Source organism: Notechis scutatus, chromosome Z (genome assembly GCF_049901735.1).
Source record: "Notechis scutatus isolate UNSWTSFEM ecotype Mainland chromosome Z, rNotScu1.2, whole genome shotgun sequence".
NCBI lineage: Eukaryota > Metazoa > Chordata > Lepidosauria > Squamata > Elapidae > Notechis > Notechis scutatus.
This window is the reverse complement of record NC_142025.1, coordinates 70,023,337-70,041,406: the sequence shown is the minus strand read 5'-3', so window position 1 is coordinate 70,041,406 and position 18,070 is coordinate 70,023,337. Positions and strand designations below refer to the sequence as shown.

Below are 18,070 nucleotides of genomic sequence, written 5' to 3'. Positions count from 1 at the left end.
TATTGTGGACAGAACTTGAAGTAGGAAGCAGTTGGACTTTTCTGAACATCTCCTTTGGGTGTGTTCAGATGTATTCCAAGGCTATCAATAAATAGCCTTCTCATTTCAGTTTCACCCTATTAAATTGGTCTGAGGGAGTTCGTGAAAAAGATAGGAAGAGGAAAAAAAACTCAGAGATGTCTAATTTGGGGTGGGGGTAAGGGAAGGAGGGAGGGATGGAGGGAGCCAAGACAGGAAACTAACAGGCAACTATGAAAAAGAAAGTGATTTCAAAGGCAAAAGTGGCCAGATCATAAGCCGGAGTGCCAATATAAATGAGAAATATGTGCTAGAGTGCAATGAGCATAAGGAAGGCTTAAGCTGTTCCTCCGCCTTCTCAATCAGAGCTTTACTCATAGACAAAACTCCCTCCCTCTCTCATTCAACTCACTTAGGCTCTCCTCCTCCCTCATTTCTCTCTGCCTATTTCTCAGCGTGTGCTTTGCCTACAGCGCGACAGAGTCAGATTCCTCTCACTGACAGTCAAAGACATCATTTGCACTTAGTGAATTCAGAGAGGGACCTTTCAAACCAAACTTCATCGAAAACTTTTTGTTCTTCCTGAAGAGAAAAGAGGAAGCAGAAAGGGGAAAAATCCAACTGGGTGAAGAAGTAATTGTGGGGGAAGAAAAGCCTTGCCTTTTAAAAAAGGAATCACAACAACTTTTGCTGCAAGAATGCCTTTGCTTCTGACTAGAAGATTGGTATTGTTATTTTTCTGGATTATAGTGCAAAGTTCACCAGCCTCAGGATCGGAGGGGCACAGTTTAGTTTCTGATTGCCCATCCTGTGCCCTTGGCACTCTCTCCAAGAATGTGCCCAGCTCCCAGCCTGAGATGGTAGAAGCTGTAAAGAAGCATATCTTGAACATGTTGCACTTGAGAGACAGACCTAACATCACTCAGCCAGTGCCCAAAGCTGCACTTTTAAATGCTATCAAGAAACTCCACGTCGGAAAAGTGAGAGAGGATGGTAATGTGGAAATAGAGAATGACATTGGAAGAAGAACAGAAAAGAATGAATTGATGGAACAAACATCTGAGATCATAACGTTTGCAGAATCAGGTGGGTGCTATGCGGGTGAAAAGGAAGCACAATGTTATTAGTTGCAATTAACCTTTCTTTGAAGCTGTTACATTCAAGATGAGGTGGTGGGAAAGTAGAGAGAAAAAGTGTGAAGGAATGTAGTTTTGTAGAATTCAGCCTTGATTGCAGATGTTTTATTTATACTTACCAAACAAGTTGAACAAGTGAAGTACAAGCATCTAACATGTTGAAGTACTTCATATTAAGGGTACTTCCTTCCTTACTTGAGAAAAGAACTGATCAGTTCTAACCAGAATGAGGTAGTAAATAGGCAAATGGGCAAGGAGTGTTTTTTAAAATGGTGTAAGTAAAGAAAAACAGCTACAATCAGTTTCTAAATCAACTCACTGTAAAATCTGTCAAGATGAGGATAAATATTTGTTACTCAGTTCCTTGCAAATGTTCAAGGCAGTAAAAGTGTTAACAGCTACTGTCAGAAAACCTAATACTAAGTGGGGCAAATAGTTGTAGGCAATCCAAATTGTAATGCTGACTTTAGCACAGTGGGAAAAAAAACAAAGCAAAGAAAGATGGTAGTCCTAGAGTTTTCTGCCAAAGAGTGCAACTTTGATGGGGTGCATTTTCAACTACTTATTTTTCAACTCATTTTCAATTCCTGCAAGCAGTAATTAATTTCAGCTGCTATTAAATGATAAATATATAATCAATTATCTTCAATGTTTACCATTTGTACACACACGTCCATATGTGTGCCTATGCTCAGGACAGTCAAACATTCAGACTTACCAATAATAAGAAATTAAAGATTTACGACTTAAACTTTCTGGAAATTAATGCTGTTCCCTAGTGAAAGCACTTTTCAGTGATGCTAAGGCAGCTTGCAAGGAATCTCATTGTTTTGCTTAGCCCAACATATGGTAGTAAAAATATGCATAGGCACACTGAGCACTTTTGTTTAAAAGTTTGTTGGAGCAATATAAACAATTAAAACAACTCTCTCAGAGTTTCCAATTCTGAAAACCTGTTGATTCAGATGTTCTGTTTGCAGAAAAAGACATGCCGAGAAGCATGTATGATTTAAAAACAGACATTCCTGCTGCTAAATGGCATGCATTCCCACTGTATCCTTGGTATATATGTCAGTGTAGCACTTACCAAAATGCATCTCCCCACCCCCCTTCACCCTGGCTTGCCTGAGAAGGGTTTGCTATGAAAGCAAAGAAAAATGACTCGTTCTCTCCTTTTAAAAGATGGTTAGAGGTGATTTTACTCCAGTGGTTTTACTCTATGAAGCAATAAACAGTCAGAAGGAGGGAATTTGATAGACCATCTGAGGGGCAGACACTGCATCCAGTTTACCACAGAACTCTCTAAGACAGATGGAATGAACTGTGGTTTCTCGACATTGCTTGAGTTCTAGAGGTTTGTACTTTTTCTGCTTAAAACAGGCTCCAAAGGCAACTGTGACACGCTTCAACTGTGGTATGCAGCTCAATTGGCTTACAGAATCACATGGTTAATATTTGTTATGCCATTGCCCAGAAAGTGGCCAATAGTCCAGCAACTCATTATTTCTTTCAACTAGAACTTATCAATGTTCAAACTACTGTGATTTGTCTTTGTAGGAACAATTGTGATTATAATTATGTCAATGTTATATTTAGCATGTTATCAGTATTGACTAGAATTCAGTATAGCAAAAGCAGGAAAAAAAATCCTGAAATGTTCTGTTCAGACTATAGACATAACTTACTTCAAACATAAAGAACCTTCCTCAAGATCATTTCTCTTTCTTTACTAGTTTATTCCATGATGAAATGTAAAGCTCAAGCAAAGTTTTGTTGCACAAAACAATACTGCATAATATTCAATTTATATGCTGATTATAGCCCTCTTGTGGTTATCTATCTTTTTAGAACTTATTCCGAAAATAAGAAACAACATGTTGCATCTAATCATAAAGGAAATTTATGTAATATAGAGCTGTTGAAATGTATAAGTAGAAGTCAAAACCTTTTTAGGTTACATTTCAAAAATAATTGAATAAAATATGAGAAATATTCTTTACCGGTATTCTGCTTGTTGTTCTTGAAAACATCCATCTTTTCAATGGAGCAGTAGAGAATAAATGAAAATGAATGGAAATATACCTTCAGTTTTGTCAAGCTTAAATTATGAAAATAAAAGCAGTGTAGTTTCTTTTTTAATTTTTGAAAGCAAATTAATTTAATAAAGTTATCTCAGTGGTTTCTAAAATATTCTGATAAAGTTTCTAAGTTATAGTTTATAGAGCTCTCACACATCCTTTCTGAACTGAGATTAAGATAATTTGAAAGGAAAAAAAATAAAAGGTTTAGCGGCTTATTTCGAGATGAAATAAGAAATGGATAATTCCAAAGGCTGATGTACCCAAATCATACCAAACTACAGGTATTCTCTGATCCAAGAGACCAGGTAACTTCTTGACAGGTGCTGCTGACAATCCAGATTACTTTTTGTTAAATTAATAATGATAAATAAATAGAAGGAAAATGGCAGTCTAACATGGCATCACAATAACTACATTTAACACAATTAACAGAAGATACCTGAAAATTACATAAAGCTTTTTACTAGTAAGATCATATTTACAGTCAGCTAAAATGCTTGTATTTTAAATTGCCTTTGGGAAGCAAGAATGACTATTACTATACTTATCAAGAATATCACAAAAGTGAATATTGCTGCAATAAGCTATAGTAATCTAGCTAACACCCTAATTTTACATTCAGATGACTAATAGCTACTGGACTGTGTTAATCCACTGTTGGATTTATAATATGCTATTGGTAATTAGAAAGCCACTTTTGTGTAGTCATTAAGGCATCAAGCTACAATCCAGGAGACTCTGACTTTTAGTCCTGCCTTGGGCACAAAACCAGTTGGATGACCAGTTGGGCTGGTCACTTTATTTCAGCTCTAGGAATTACAAATCACTTCTGGAAAAAACAACAACCCTGAAGGGACTTATCCAGGCAGCGTCTGAGAGTCAGACATGATTGAACAGAAAAGAAAATGGTAATTCAGCAAGCAATTTTTTTAAAAGTTGTAAATGACAATTATGAGTAAGGAGGAGATAATATTGACATTCTAGTGATAATGATCAGCAGGTAATGAGGAATAAATGGAAACTGTAACCAAATTTATACCAACTTTGCCTGAATCTGAGCAGGTTTACTAAAAATAAATGTCTTAATGTTTTCAGAGGTTATCTGTATATTTTCCACTTCCTTGACATCTAACAGAAATCTCCACAAAAGACAATTTAATGATTTTTTAAAAATACATTTGCAATAAAGTATTGAAAGGAGGCAATTTATTAAGTTTTCAGATTCATTCATTAAAACAAAAGGTTTCCAGTGGTTTATTTTTTATACTGAACACATAAAAGCAAGTAACCACAAGAGGGCGAGTGCTTTTAAGTTCCTCCCCCTCTTTCCATTTCATTCAAATTAACCTAGCTTCAAGATTCTTTTTTCTTTTTTATCCAACCGGCTTTGAAAGAGAAATTTTGCAGAGCCTATTTCTCTTGTCTGCTTCTTTGTCTTGTGTTTTTTTAATCTAGCAGAATTGAAGAATTTTTTTAATGGTAAACTACTGAAGAATATGATATTCAGAAACAAAGCAAAGACAAAGTGGGGAGAGGAAAAGAGAGAGGACGGAGGAAGGGGAGGGAGGCAGAAAGAAAGAGAATACTTGGAAGCTACAAACTAGCCACTGTTAAGGGTGGGGAAATTGGTATCATTCTTTTTTTGAAGGCCATCTGACGAGTTTAAATTCTTAGTCAACATGGCTGAAGTGAGTACTCAGTGAGGAAGGCTGGATTATAAATTTTGACTATTTTGCTTCTTTTTGCAAATCACATGTTTGTTTTTAGCCCATTCTCTTTTGAAAAAAGTTCCAAATGAATCTGGATATGATTCAGAGGGATTTTGGATATTCAGTGAATCAGATTAATGGGTGGACTTGACTCATTTCTGGTGACAAATATATGCATTGTAATGGTTCAGCTCAATCTAAATCTATTCAGATTGGTCCACTTGTTAAACTTGAACTAGAACAACAGATTTGGAAGAGACCTTGGAGGTCATCTAATCCAACCCCTGCTCAAGCAGGAGAGTCTATTCCAAATATTAGCCTCTACCTAGGATCGCACTCACAGCCTCCTGATTGTGAGGCGAGAGCTCCATCTCTAGGCCACTGCACTGGACTAAATCATTTCAAATATTAAAATCAAATTATAGATTTTATTCATCCATTTCAATAATTCAGTCAATTTGTATCAACTTTCCAAACTGATTGAATATCCAGAGTGAATGAAACATCCTCACTAGCTACTCTATTCCCTTGGATCTTCCATCAAGTCTTTGGGAGATTACTTCCTTGACTCAGAAAGAAGAATATCATTGTTAAAAGAAATAGATCTGTAAATTTATCTGTCTAACCAGCCAAGGTCCTATAATAGAATTACATCATTATGAAATATTTTCCATTGATTTCCTTGCTGCTTGAAATATCCTTGCACACAATCTACTCAAGAAGTTGGGAGGCTTTCATGAGAAAATGAAAATTTGAAAAAAAAACAACGCCCTCCCTGAATTCACCACTTCTTTGCAAATGGAAGGAATACTTCCATGCATTAGTAGGACTATTTTGCACCCAAGCTGATGAGGTTTAAATATTACCAAATAAATGTTTTTAGGTGTAACTGACCTCTTTGGTAAGTAATCAAAGACTGGCACAGTAATTAGTTTTGCTATAACTTAATGATATTATGCAGTGTTCCTAATATGAACATATTTAATTTGCATCCCTACATATTTAAATTTTGTGCTGTTTTGTTTAAAATGTACAGCAACAGGGGCCTTAGGGCATGCTTCTCCTTCACAAGGCAAGAATACATGAGGACTACTCTTAGAATTTTAGGCAGCTGACTAGGAAAATTTTTAAAAAAATCCTTGTCAGGTGTTTCAGGATTTGAGAAAATAAGTAAAATAAAGAAGAAGAGTATGATGTAATTATTTTTCAAAAATAGAAACTGTGATCCATAAATAAGTTTCAGGCTGAGTATCCGTATCTGCTGATAGAATTGTGCTTCTTATTAACTTACTTATTTGTGAGTTGAACTTTTTAAGTCACAGCAGGGAGAAGTAAGGTGTTTAAGTGCCAGTTGGACATTTCATGCTTCTGGCTGCAATGTATTTCCCACAAGGCTGTATGAAATGACAAATGGTATGTTAATATCTTGTAAATTGTCTGAATCCACATGTATATTTCCTTTATTGACTGTTTTCTTAGAAAAATTCATAGAGATATTGCTCTGGTGGATATTGATTGAATTACCAGTACGTTTCTTCTTGTACAGAGATCCAAGACTATTAGCACTCAAAAATATAGCAAAATGCTAGCAATTCACATTAGAGATATTCAAAACAATATCAGATGGAAGATATAACACTAATTGTGCACCACATGAACTGTGCATAATGACATGGTACTTCATAAGAATGTTGGGATGGTGTTTGAATTCAGGCACCGTTATGTTAATAAAAAAGTTTCCTACTAAACCAAGTGCATGGAAACACACTTGTCTTTTCCTACATGAATGAATGACTTTCATGTGTCTCTCGGGCCTCAAGATTTAGGAAAAAAATGTTTAGAAGTACATTTGGGGACATAATCTTTTCCTGATACTGGACAGTATATATTTTTCATTGAGAGAACTATGAGTGTACTTGGAATCTCTGCATAGGAGCCGTAGTGAAAACTTATAGAATAAATTATACAGTGCACCTCCTAAATGCCACTACCAGAGATGGGGATATCCTAAATGATCAATATCTACCTTTATAGTGCAGAAATTAATTATACATTAATTATTTTTTTATAGAAAAGGAAAGGGGGGTTTAAAACATGGAACTTTTGATCACATTTGCATTTATACATAAACATGCCCCAAAGATATGTCAGTAGAAATCAAAAGTTTGTTGTATAGAAAATAAAATCATTCACTTATGCTACAAAATAGAATAGCTTCAAATAAAGTGAATAATAGAAAAATTAAATAACAAATCTCTTTTATACTAAATGGCTACTCCTTTGATAGATTTCATATATGTGCAATAGAAACTTGTCTACTTATAATTAGGTTCCAATGGATTCAAGGGTAAAGACATACTCATACATCAGTTAAGGATATCAAGCATAATTTCCACCATGCTAACAGGAAGTATAATGTTTCCTGAAAAATAAATTTGATAATTCGTTAACTCTTAGAATATTTCAAAATGTATTAAATAACCTTCATTTTTAAATAATTTACCTGTTACAGAAATTTTAATTTTTTATTAAGCACAAAAGTCAAAATTCATGCTGGATCTGAATTTTCTTTCTTTCTTTTTCTTTCTTTCTTTCTTTTTCTTTCTTTCTTTCTTTTTTTGTAAATAATGTTTATTCAGAATTTTAAATACAATTGTAAAAATATAAATTAAACTTAGAGAAAGAGAAAGGAATGGAAAAAAAGATTAAAGGTACAGAAAAAAGGAAAAGAAAGAAAAGAAACAATATTATTAAAAAGAAAAAATATGTATATGTACAGATAATTGTATATATGATTTCAAATATTCATCACAAGAATAAACAAATGTAACCTTTTCACTCCCTGTAGGGTTAAACAAATGTCCCATGTTCCATCCCTTTTCTATTAGTAAATCCATAAAACATCAATTTGCCAATCCTGGTGTTAGCAAAAAGACCATAAATTGTCAGAACCTTACAAAAAGGAAGATTAATGATTTCCATAGAAAGTTTTAACAAAAAGAAAGGAAGAATTTGTGAAAGATCTTTTTTTCCCATTCAGATCTTTCAAAATCCTCCCTTCAGAACTTTCCACTGTGGCAGATAACTTTTTATCACCTTCCCACTTGATATACATATATACACACACCCTTGAATGTGTGTGTGTGTGTGTGTGTGTGTACTTCTGTTTCTATTCTTGACTACACTTTGCCTCTGCACCTGCTCTTCCAAATTATCTATGATTCTAAGAAATTATTTATACATCCAGATCCATAATGATAAAGCTTAGCTCTTAGTGTTGTTGTGTTTTATAGTGCTTGTTGTGACTACAGTATGGGCTTGTTTTGGCACTATGTTCACCTAGTTCTTACTGTGAATCTATCACAAGCTGTTTTTTATTAGTTGGTTTGTTGCAAAGCCTGATGCTAATTTAAGGCTAAGAGGAAGTGACTGATCCAAGATCACCCAGCTGGCTTCATGCTTGAGGCTAAACTAGAATCTTGGTCTCCACAATTCGTCCAGCACCTTAAATTAGCTCCTAGATAACAATTTCTATAGTCTTTCAGTATGCTGTCAAGTTGGTTTTGATGTTTAGCAACCATAACCAACTTTCTTGATAACAACCTCTGCCCTATCCTGGTCCTTCAGGGCTTCCAATAGAAGAGAATGTTGACATTCCGTTGAAGTTCATGTCATAATCTAACTGTATTTATGTGTTTATTATATATTCTCATTGTATTTTTAAAAAATATTATATTAATTTCTATTACAAGATAATTTGTAATTCCTGCCAGATTAAGTGTTAAAAACACCTTTTTCTGACTGGAATATATAAATATAGGTTTCAAAAAAATCCCCTCTTGTTTAAAAATACCATTTTTTCATAGCAAAGCTACTGTTGGAGTATTAATGCCCTGAATTAAGGGAGGATTTTATTTTGTCTCAAATGAGGCAGTGCTGTCCAGAGATATCTGTAAAATCTGACCATTTTGTCAAAGTAATGAAAAAAGTATTGTAAGTGTTGCACTGAAAATTCTGCTTCTTACATACATCAAAACACAAAAGGGAAGAGTTAGTGTCAGAATGACACAGCACTCACAATGACACAATGCCTCTGTCTTCTGTGCAATCTGGTTTTGATTTGCAAAACATACTGTGAAACTACAGTCCAGTTTTATTTATGTGTTGATGTGGTAAGTAGAGCTATTCAACCATATAATTATAGATGTCCAGTTATGTGAGTGCATATTAGCAGCTTCTGTCCTCTTTTCTAACACAAGGTGGACATCAATGCTGATCATTTGCTATACATTTCTTTCACTGAAATGGTGGAAATAAATTCCACTTTACATTCAAACACTTTTGTGCTTAAATAATTTTTTGAATCAGAGTTTAGATTTACATGTACTGTACTCTTTAAAAGTCATACAAATCTTTTGCAATTAATACATCTGATGACAGCTTGGCTTTCAGAAAATGAGAGGATATAATTGCATTGCTGTAGAAAGTGTAAGTGTAATCAGTAGCTTTACGCAGGCTTACAACAGAAACGATGGGACAAAGATAGCACTTCCAGAGAACAATTCTTTAAATTAAATACAGTTTGATACAGATGTTTTTGATTGACTAAATAAAAATAATCATAGTTGCAAGATAATTAGTAGCAAAGAAAAGTGTATTGGACTGGACTAGAATAGAATAGAATAGAATAGAATAGAATAGAATAGAATAGAATAGAATAGAATAGAATAGAATAGAATAGAATAGGAGTGACAGAGTTGGAAGGGACCTTGGAGGTCTTCTACTCCAACCCCCTGCTTGGGCAGGAAACCTAACACCACTTCAGACAAATGATTATCCAACATCTTTTTAAAAATTTCCAGTGTTGGAGCATTCACAACTTATGGAGGTAAGTTGTTTCCACTGATTAATTGTTCTAACTATTAGGAAATTTCTCCTTAGTTCTAAGTTGTTTCTCTCCTTGATTAGTTTCCACCCATTGCTTCTTGTCCTGCCCTCAAGTGCTTTGGAGAATAGCTTGACTCCCTCTTCTTTGTGACAGCCCCTGAGATATTGGAATACTGCTATAATGTCTCCCCTAGTTTTTCTTTTCATTAGACTAAACATACCCAGTTCCTGAAACCGTTCTTCATATGTTTTAGCCTCCATCATCTTTGTTGCTCTTCTCTGCACTCTTTCTAGAGTCTCAACATCTTTTTTACATTGTGCGGACCAAAACTGAATGCAGTATTCCAAGTGTGACCTTACCAAGGCATTATAAAGTGGTATTAACACTTCATGTGATCTTGATTCTATCCCTCTGTTTATGCAGCCTAGAACTGTGCTGGCTTTTTAGCAGCTGCTGCACACTTGCTGGCTCATATTTAAATGGTTATCCACTAGAACTCCGAGATCCCTCTCACAATTACTACTATTGAGCAAGGTACCACATATACAGTACATGTGCATTTTATTTTTCTTGTTTGAATGTAGAACCTTGCTTTTTTCATCACTGAATTTTATTTTGAGTATTCAGTGTTCAAGTCTGTCAAGATCATTCTGTATCTTAAGCCTATCTTCTGGAATGTTGGCTATTCCTGCCAGCTAGGTGTCATGTGCAAATTTGATGAGTTCCCCATCTATCCCCTTGTCCAAGTCATTGATGAAGATGTTTATTTATTTATTTATTTATTTATTTATTTGATTTGCCAATTGATTACAAGATAATAAGTATAAGTGTATACATAGTTGTGAATACATGAAATGGGTACATATAAGAAAAATAAAGAATAAGAGAAACAATAGGACAGGGACGGTAGGCACGTTGGTGTGCTTATGCACGCCCCCTACAGACCTCTTAGGAAAGGGGTGAGGTCAATAGTAGACAGTCTAAGGTTAAAGTTTTTGGGGTTTGGGGAAGAGACTACAGAGTCGGGTAGAGTATTCCAGACATTGACCACTCTATTGCTGAAGTCGTATTTCCTGCAATCAAGTTTGGTGCGGTTTACTTTGAGTTTGTATCTATTGTGTGCTCTTGTGTTGTTATGGTTGAAGCTGAAGTATTCATTGACAGGTAGGACATTGCAATGTATGATTTTATATACCATGCTTAAGTCAGACCGAAGACGGCGTAATTCAAGGTTTTCTAGTTCTAGAATTTCAAGTCTGGTGGCATAAGATATTCTACAACAGTAGAAGAGTGGAGAACTCTTCTTGTGAAATATTTCTGGACTTTCTCAATTGTGCTAATATCAGATACGTAATGAGGGTTCCAGACTGATGAACTGTATTCGAGTATTGGTCTAGCAAATGTTTTGTATGCTCTGGTTAGTAGTGTGATATTACCAGAGAAAAAGCTATGTAGGATTAGGTTAACAACTCTTAATGCCTTTTTGGCTATGTAGTTGCAGTGGGCTCTAGCACTTAGATCATTAGAGGTGAGTATTCCAAGGTCCTTTACAGAGCTTGGGTCATCAACAAGATCTTGGCTATTCAGCTTGTATTTTATTTTCTGATTTTTTTTGCCAATATGTAGGACAGAGCATTTATTTGTTGAGATTTGAAGTTGCCATTTGTTTGACCATTCAGATACATAGTCAAGATCTTTTTGTAGGGTAGCAGTATTGTCTGTGGTATTGAACAGCTTTACATCATCAGCGAAGAGAACGCATAATTGCTCTTAATATGATCACAGAGGTCGTTTATGTAGAGTATGAAGAGAGTTGGTCCTAGAACACTGCCCTGGGGGACACCACTATTGACAGGTACTGGATTTGATAGGACGCTCCCGATTTTGACCATTTGTTGTCTGTTTGACAGGAATGCTTCTATCCAGTTATTCAGTTGTCCAGAGATACCATAGGATTTTATTTTTAGGAGTAGTTTGTGCGTGTACCACTGAATCAAAGGCTTTACAGAAGTCTATGTAGATTGCCTCTATTGCTTTGCCTTGGTCGAGTTGTGTCGTCCATATGTTTTTGCAGTGTAAGAGTTGCAGATTACAGGATAGTTTTTCTGAAACCAAATTGTTTATTGGAGAGTAGGTTGTTTGTCTCTAAGTGGAGGATGATGGATTGGTTAATAATTGATTCCATGACTTTACAGGTGATGCAGCATAAGGAGATTGGCCTGTAATTTTCAACTAGGCTTCGGTCTCCCTTTTTGAAGATGGGGATGACTGTGGCTTGTGACCATAGGTTAGGCAAGGAGCTGGTCCTGAAAGATTTTTCAAAGATTATGCTTAGAGGTTTGGCTATGGCAGTGGATAGCTTTCTTAGGAAGTAGGCACATATTCCATCCGGTCCAATAGATAGAGATGGTTTTAGATTGCGTAGTGATTTTTTAACATTGTCTTCTGTGAAATCGATATGTATTAGATCATTGTTGTTATCTGTAGTACGGCTAGGAAATACTGGGCATGATCCATTGCTGTTTACAAATACTGAGCCGAAGAATGTGTTAAAGATGTTGGCTTTAATGGTGTCGTCGTTGCAGTCTTTACCATCAGGTCCTATCAAGGGAGGGATGGACCTTGAGTCTTTTAGTTTGTTGTTTACAAAATTGTAAAAAGCACGGGTGGAATTGGTGCTTAGAAGGTTTTCCTCTTGTTTAATGTGATAATTGGTGCATTCGGTCTTTATCTGGTGGCATAAATTTTTGTATCGGTTTTTGAAATTGGCAACGTGACCAGATTTGTTTTTCCACCAGAGTGATCTCTTTTTGGATTGAAGTTTCCTTATTGATATGGGTAATCTGCTTTTTTGTTTTGTTTTGGGAGTTGAAGAGTACTGGGCCAAAAACAGAGCCTTGGGGTACTCCACTGCATACTTCCCTCCATGTAGATGCACTCCCATTGAGGACTACACATTGAGTGCAGTTGGTCAGCCAGTTACATATCCATCTGGTGGTGATGCTGTCTAACTCACATTTTTCTACTTTATTTAGTAGTAGGTTATGGTCTACTTTATCAAATGCCATACCGAAGTCCAAGTAAATTATATCTATAGCATTCCTCTGTCAACTAATTTTGTCACTCTGTCAAAGAATGCAATAAGATTAGTCTGGCATGATCTGTTTTTAATAAACTCATGTTGGCTTTCAGTTATTACTTTGTTTGCTTCTAGGTGTTTGCTGATTCATTGCTTGATTATCTTTTCTAGAATCTTCCCTGGTATTGAGGTCAGGATGATAGGTCTGTAGTTTCCTGAATCTATTTTTTCCCTTTTTTGAAGATGGGAACTACATCAGCTCTTTTCCAGTCCTCTAGCAGTTCCCTGGTGCTCCTGATCTTTGAAAATATATTTCAGTGGTTCTGAGATCTCGTCTGCCAGTTCCTTCACAACCTTAGGGTGTAATCCATAGAATCCTGGTGATTTGAACTTGTCTAGGGTAGACAGGTGTTCAGTTACCATTTTCTTCCCTATTTTCACTTGTGTTCCTAATCTATTTTTTGTAGTGCGGTTTTTGATAGGTTGAGCTGTTTTTTCCTTTTGTGTAGAGAAAGATGCAAAAAACGAGTTGAGTAGTTCTGCCTTCTCCATGTTGCTTGTCACCTTCTTGCCATTTTCTCCCAGCAGTGGACCAATTGTTTCTTTGACTTTGTTCTCATTTTTAACATGTTGAAAGAAGCTTTTTTTTTGTTATTTTTTTACTTTTGTTGCAAGCCTTTGTTCATTGTGAGCCTTAGCTTTCCACACTTCATCTTTATAGGCTTGGGCTATTTGCTGATATTCTGCCTTGGTTATTTGCCCCTCTTTCTACTTTTATACTTGTCTTTTTTGTCTTTCCATTTGTCAAAGAGTTGTTTATACAGCCATGCTGGTTTCTTTTGAGAGCAGTTATTTTTCTTCTTCATTGGTATTGTGCTAGACTGGGCTTTTATAACCTCACTTTTCAAAATTTGCCAAGCTTCTTGACTTATTTTCTTCTTGAGGATTCTCATCCATGGAAGCCTTCCCAAGCTCTCTCTAAGTTTATTGAAATTAGTTCTCTTAAAGATTCTAGTTTGACTTTGTTCTACTACTTGTGCTTGCATAATGTTGAATTCCAATATTGCATGATCACTTGCCCCCAAGGTTCCTGTAGCTTCAACACCTTCTATCATTTAATCTCTGTTAGTGAGAATCTCATCTGTTAATGAGAATTTCATCTCTGTTAGTGAGTTATTTATTTATTTATTTGATTTGTCAATCGCTTACAAGATAATAGGTATAAGGATAAACATAGTTATGAATACAAGAAATGAGTACATATAAGAAAAATAAAAGAAACAATAGGACAGGGACGGTACGCACTTTGGTGCACTTATGCATGCCCCCTACAGACCTCTTAGGAAAGGGTGAGGTCAATAGTAGAAAGTCTAAGGTTAAAGTTTTTGGGGTTTGGGGAAGAAACCACAGAGTCAGGTAGAGTATTCCAGACATTGACCACTCTGTTGCTGAAGTCGTATTTCCTGCAATCAAATTTGGTGTGGTTAACCTTGAGTTTGTATCTATTGTTTGCTCTTGTATTGTTATGGTTGAAGCTGAAGTATTCATTGACCGGTAGGACATTGCAATGTATGATTTTATATACTATACTTAGATCTGACCTAGTTCTAGGTTTTCTACGTCTAGAATTTCAAGTCTGGTGGCATAAGGTATTCTGCAATGAGTAGAGGAGTGGAGAACTCTTCTTGTGAAATATTTCTGGACTTTCTCAACTGTGTCAATATCAGATACGTAATGTGGGTTCCAGAGTGATGAGCTGTATTGGAGTATTGGTCTGGCAAATGTTTTGTATGCTCTAGCTAGTAGTGTGATATTACCAGAGAAAAAGCTACATAGGATTAGGTTAACAACTCTTAATGCCTTTTGGCTATATAGTTACAGTGGGCTCTAGCACTTAGATCATTAGAGATGAGTATTCCAAGGTCATTGACAGAGTTTGGATTTTAGTAGGAATAATGAGGGATCAGATCAATGCGGGACATTTCTTCAAAAGTTCAAGTAAGTTTTCTACCACATTTCCATTCTAAGGATGTCAGTGATATATCTGTGTTATAACACTAGAAATCGTACTTCAGGTCTAAAAGATCATTTTTTTATCATGAAATCAAGACAGTGCTGTGTTGAATTTTGTATGAAATAACATTTAATTTCGAAAGCAATTATAACTATCAAAGTACCATTTTTTAAACTGGCATTTCTGGAGAACATTGGTCTTCCAGAAAAATCAACTATCGTATCTCAAAGCTGGAAACATTTCAATAATCTATAACTACTCACACATTATAATAACAGGTTTTGTTAATATATTTGAGTCAATAGAAGAGAAACCAAGGTTGGATTGGCTTGATTAAAGAAGCCATCCAAATACTACACTGTTACCTCAGTGAAGATGGCTATGCTGAAGATACTTTTGTAATCATGTTGTGAATGTCACTTGAAGCTACTCCAATAAACTTGTGTTAGAACATAATGTTTAAGCTTAGTTTACTATATATGTGAAAAGATATGTCTTTGCAGGTTTTTTTTGCTTGCAATGCACTTTTAAATATGAGAGAGGGAGGACATTCCAGATATACAGAGATAGAGGTGTGTGTGGGGGGGAGAGAGATCCCTTTGAAGTCATAGCAAAAAGAATGCTATTTGGACATAAATGCTTTACCCACATTCAGTGTCTCCCTCCCTCCCTCCCTCCCTCCCTCCCTCCCTCCCTCCCTCCCTCCCTCCCTCCCTCCCTCCCTCCCTCCCTTCTTTCTTTCTTTCTTTCTTTCTTTCTTTCTTTCTTTCTTTCTTTCTTTTCTTTTTTTTCCTCCCTCCCTCTCTCCCCCACTCCCTCCCTCCCTCCCTACCTTCTCTTCTCCTAATCTGCAGATTGAATTATTTTATAACACGTGAAGGAAAAAATAATAGTACAATAATCACTTTCCTCAAGATGGCCACCACCCTAATATTCAATTCTGGTTTAAAGCATGTGGGATAGTTTGTTTTGGCAATTTTGAGATAAATGCTCAAATTGTGGAAGTGGGGCAGGTAGGTAAGGGAGGGTACTATATAAAAGGGCAAGGAATTTTATTCTAGGCCACAATAATTATATTATTAGATATATTATCTATTACCAATGATAAGCTCAAATAAAATAATATGCTTTGCTATGGTATTACTTTTACTCTATTTTTTTTTAAAAAAAAACTGTTCTGTTGTTATTAACTGATTTTCTTCCTTCCTTCCTTCCTCCCTCCCTCCCTCCCTCCCTTCCTTCCTTTATTGATATTGTAGGTCCTGCCAGAAAAATGCTGCATTTTGAAATTTCTAAAGAAGGCAGTGAATTGTCAGTGGTGGCTCAAGCTGATGTGTGGCTTTTCCTTAAAGTATCTAAAGGTAACCGTACCAGAACAAAAGTGACCATTCGATTACATCAGCAACAGAAACTGCCTAAGCGAAGCTCTCAACTTGTGGAAGAGGAAAGTGGACGTAAGGGAGGAAAAAGTGAAATTCTCATTTCTGAAAAGGCAGTTGACACTCGTAAAAGTACCTGGCACATTTTCCCAGTTTCCAAAAGTGTTCAGGGTCTATTGGATCAGGGAAAGAATTCCCTGAATGTGCGGGTTACTTGTGACCAGTGTCAAGAAACAGGAGCCAGTCTGGTGTTAATGGGAAAGAGGAAAAAAAAGGGAGAAGCTGTGGAAGATAATGAAATCACAGGAGAAGAGGAGAAAGAGCAATCACATAGGCCCTTCCTAATGATGCTGGCCAGGAATTCAGAAGATCGGCACCACAGGCGGCGAAGGCGAGGTCTTGAGTGTGATGGAAAAGTCAATATTTGCTGCAAGAAGCACTTCTTTGTTAGCTTCAAAGACATTGGTTGGAATGACTGGATCATTGCCCCACAAGGCTACCACGCCAATTACTGTGAAGGTGATTGTCCTAGTCATATTGCAGGCACATCTAGTTCTACTCTATCTTTCCACTCCACTGTTATCAACCATTACCGCATGAGAGGCCACAGTCCTTTCTCCAGCCTCAAGTCATGCTGTGTTCCTACCAAACTACGACCAATGTCTATGCTCTATTATGATGATGGGCAAAATATAATTAAAAAGGACATCCAGAATATGATTGTAGAAGAATGTGGATGCTCATAGGTTGTTTGCAGTTTGCATATCAACAATTTGGGACAGTCTTTTTAACAATATCAAGAGGATAATTTGAAATGAAATGTAACAGGACAGACCAAATATTCAACAAAACAGTTACATTTTCAACATAATAGCATCTAGTATTCAAATTAGAGACAAACAGAAGAAAGAAGAATGACATTGTTTCTAGGGCATCAAGGCAATGAAATCTTTATATGCTCTATATTTTATTGCATGGTATTCCACACTTAGCAACAAAAGGAGATATCTTTTCCTACCCAATGTTACCTATGCATTCAAGCCTTGATAACAGCATACCTAAAATACAGCAATTTGGCTATTAAATCCAAAATGTTATTAAAATTTTATAAAAGCCATGTGTATGAACACTATATTCACTGGCACTGTTATTCTCAAGAATTTACCGAGGACACAATGAGTGTGCACATATGTGACTGTGCAGGTTTCTTATGGAAAACACATACAAAAGAACGCGTGTGTGTACACACACACACACACACATGCTCTGTGTGTGTGTGTGTATGTGTATATATATATATATATATATATATATATATATATATATATATATATATATATATATATATATCACACACACACACACACACACACACACACACACACACACACATATGTGTGTGTACACACACACATATATGTAAAAGGGACAATTAATGCAGGTGTACTCACCTTTATTTTCTGCACTATTTTTGCAAAAACTTTTTAAAAAGTAGAAAAGAAAGAAAGAAAAAGAAAGAAAGAAAAGAGGAAAAAAAGAAAGGAAACACAATATTACATTTCGTAAAGGTGCTTATGACATTAGAACTATGCAACCAAGTTGATCCGAAACTTTACGAGAGAGAGAGAGAGAGAGAGAGAGAGAGAGAGAGAAAGAGAGAGAGAGAGCCCTGAGTTTAAAAAAAATGGAAGTACCATTTAATTTTTTCTTAAATGAAAGATACTTGAAAGGAACATGTTTGTCCAGTTACTGGGCCAACATTTCTA

The 18,070-nt window shown here is 35.9% G+C and overlaps 1 protein-coding gene across 1 annotated transcript; it reads left to right on the top strand.

Moving 5' to 3' along the window:
* Positions 1 to 463: 463 nt before the first annotated feature.
* INHBA (inhibin subunit beta A) lies at positions 464 to 17,618 on the top strand. The gene is made up of 2 exons (XM_026674874.2): positions 464 to 1,104; positions 16,185 to 17,618. Exons 1-2 carry the CDS (start codon positions 717 to 719, stop codon positions 17,048 to 17,050), a joined length of 1,254 nt encoding a protein of 417 aa, XP_026530659.2. The 5' UTR covers positions 464 to 716; the 3' UTR covers positions 17,051 to 17,618.
* The last annotated feature ends 452 nt before the right edge of the window (positions 17,619 to 18,070 follow it).

Coding starts and splice junctions, on each gene's coding strand:
- INHBA (XM_026674874.2), top strand. CDS start 717: ATGCCTTTGCTTCTGACTAGAAGATTGGTATTGTTATTTTTCTGGATT. Junction 1,105..16,184: donor CATAACGTTTGCAGAATCAG/GTGGGTGCTATG, acceptor TTGATATTGTAG/GTCCTGCCAGAAAAATGCTG.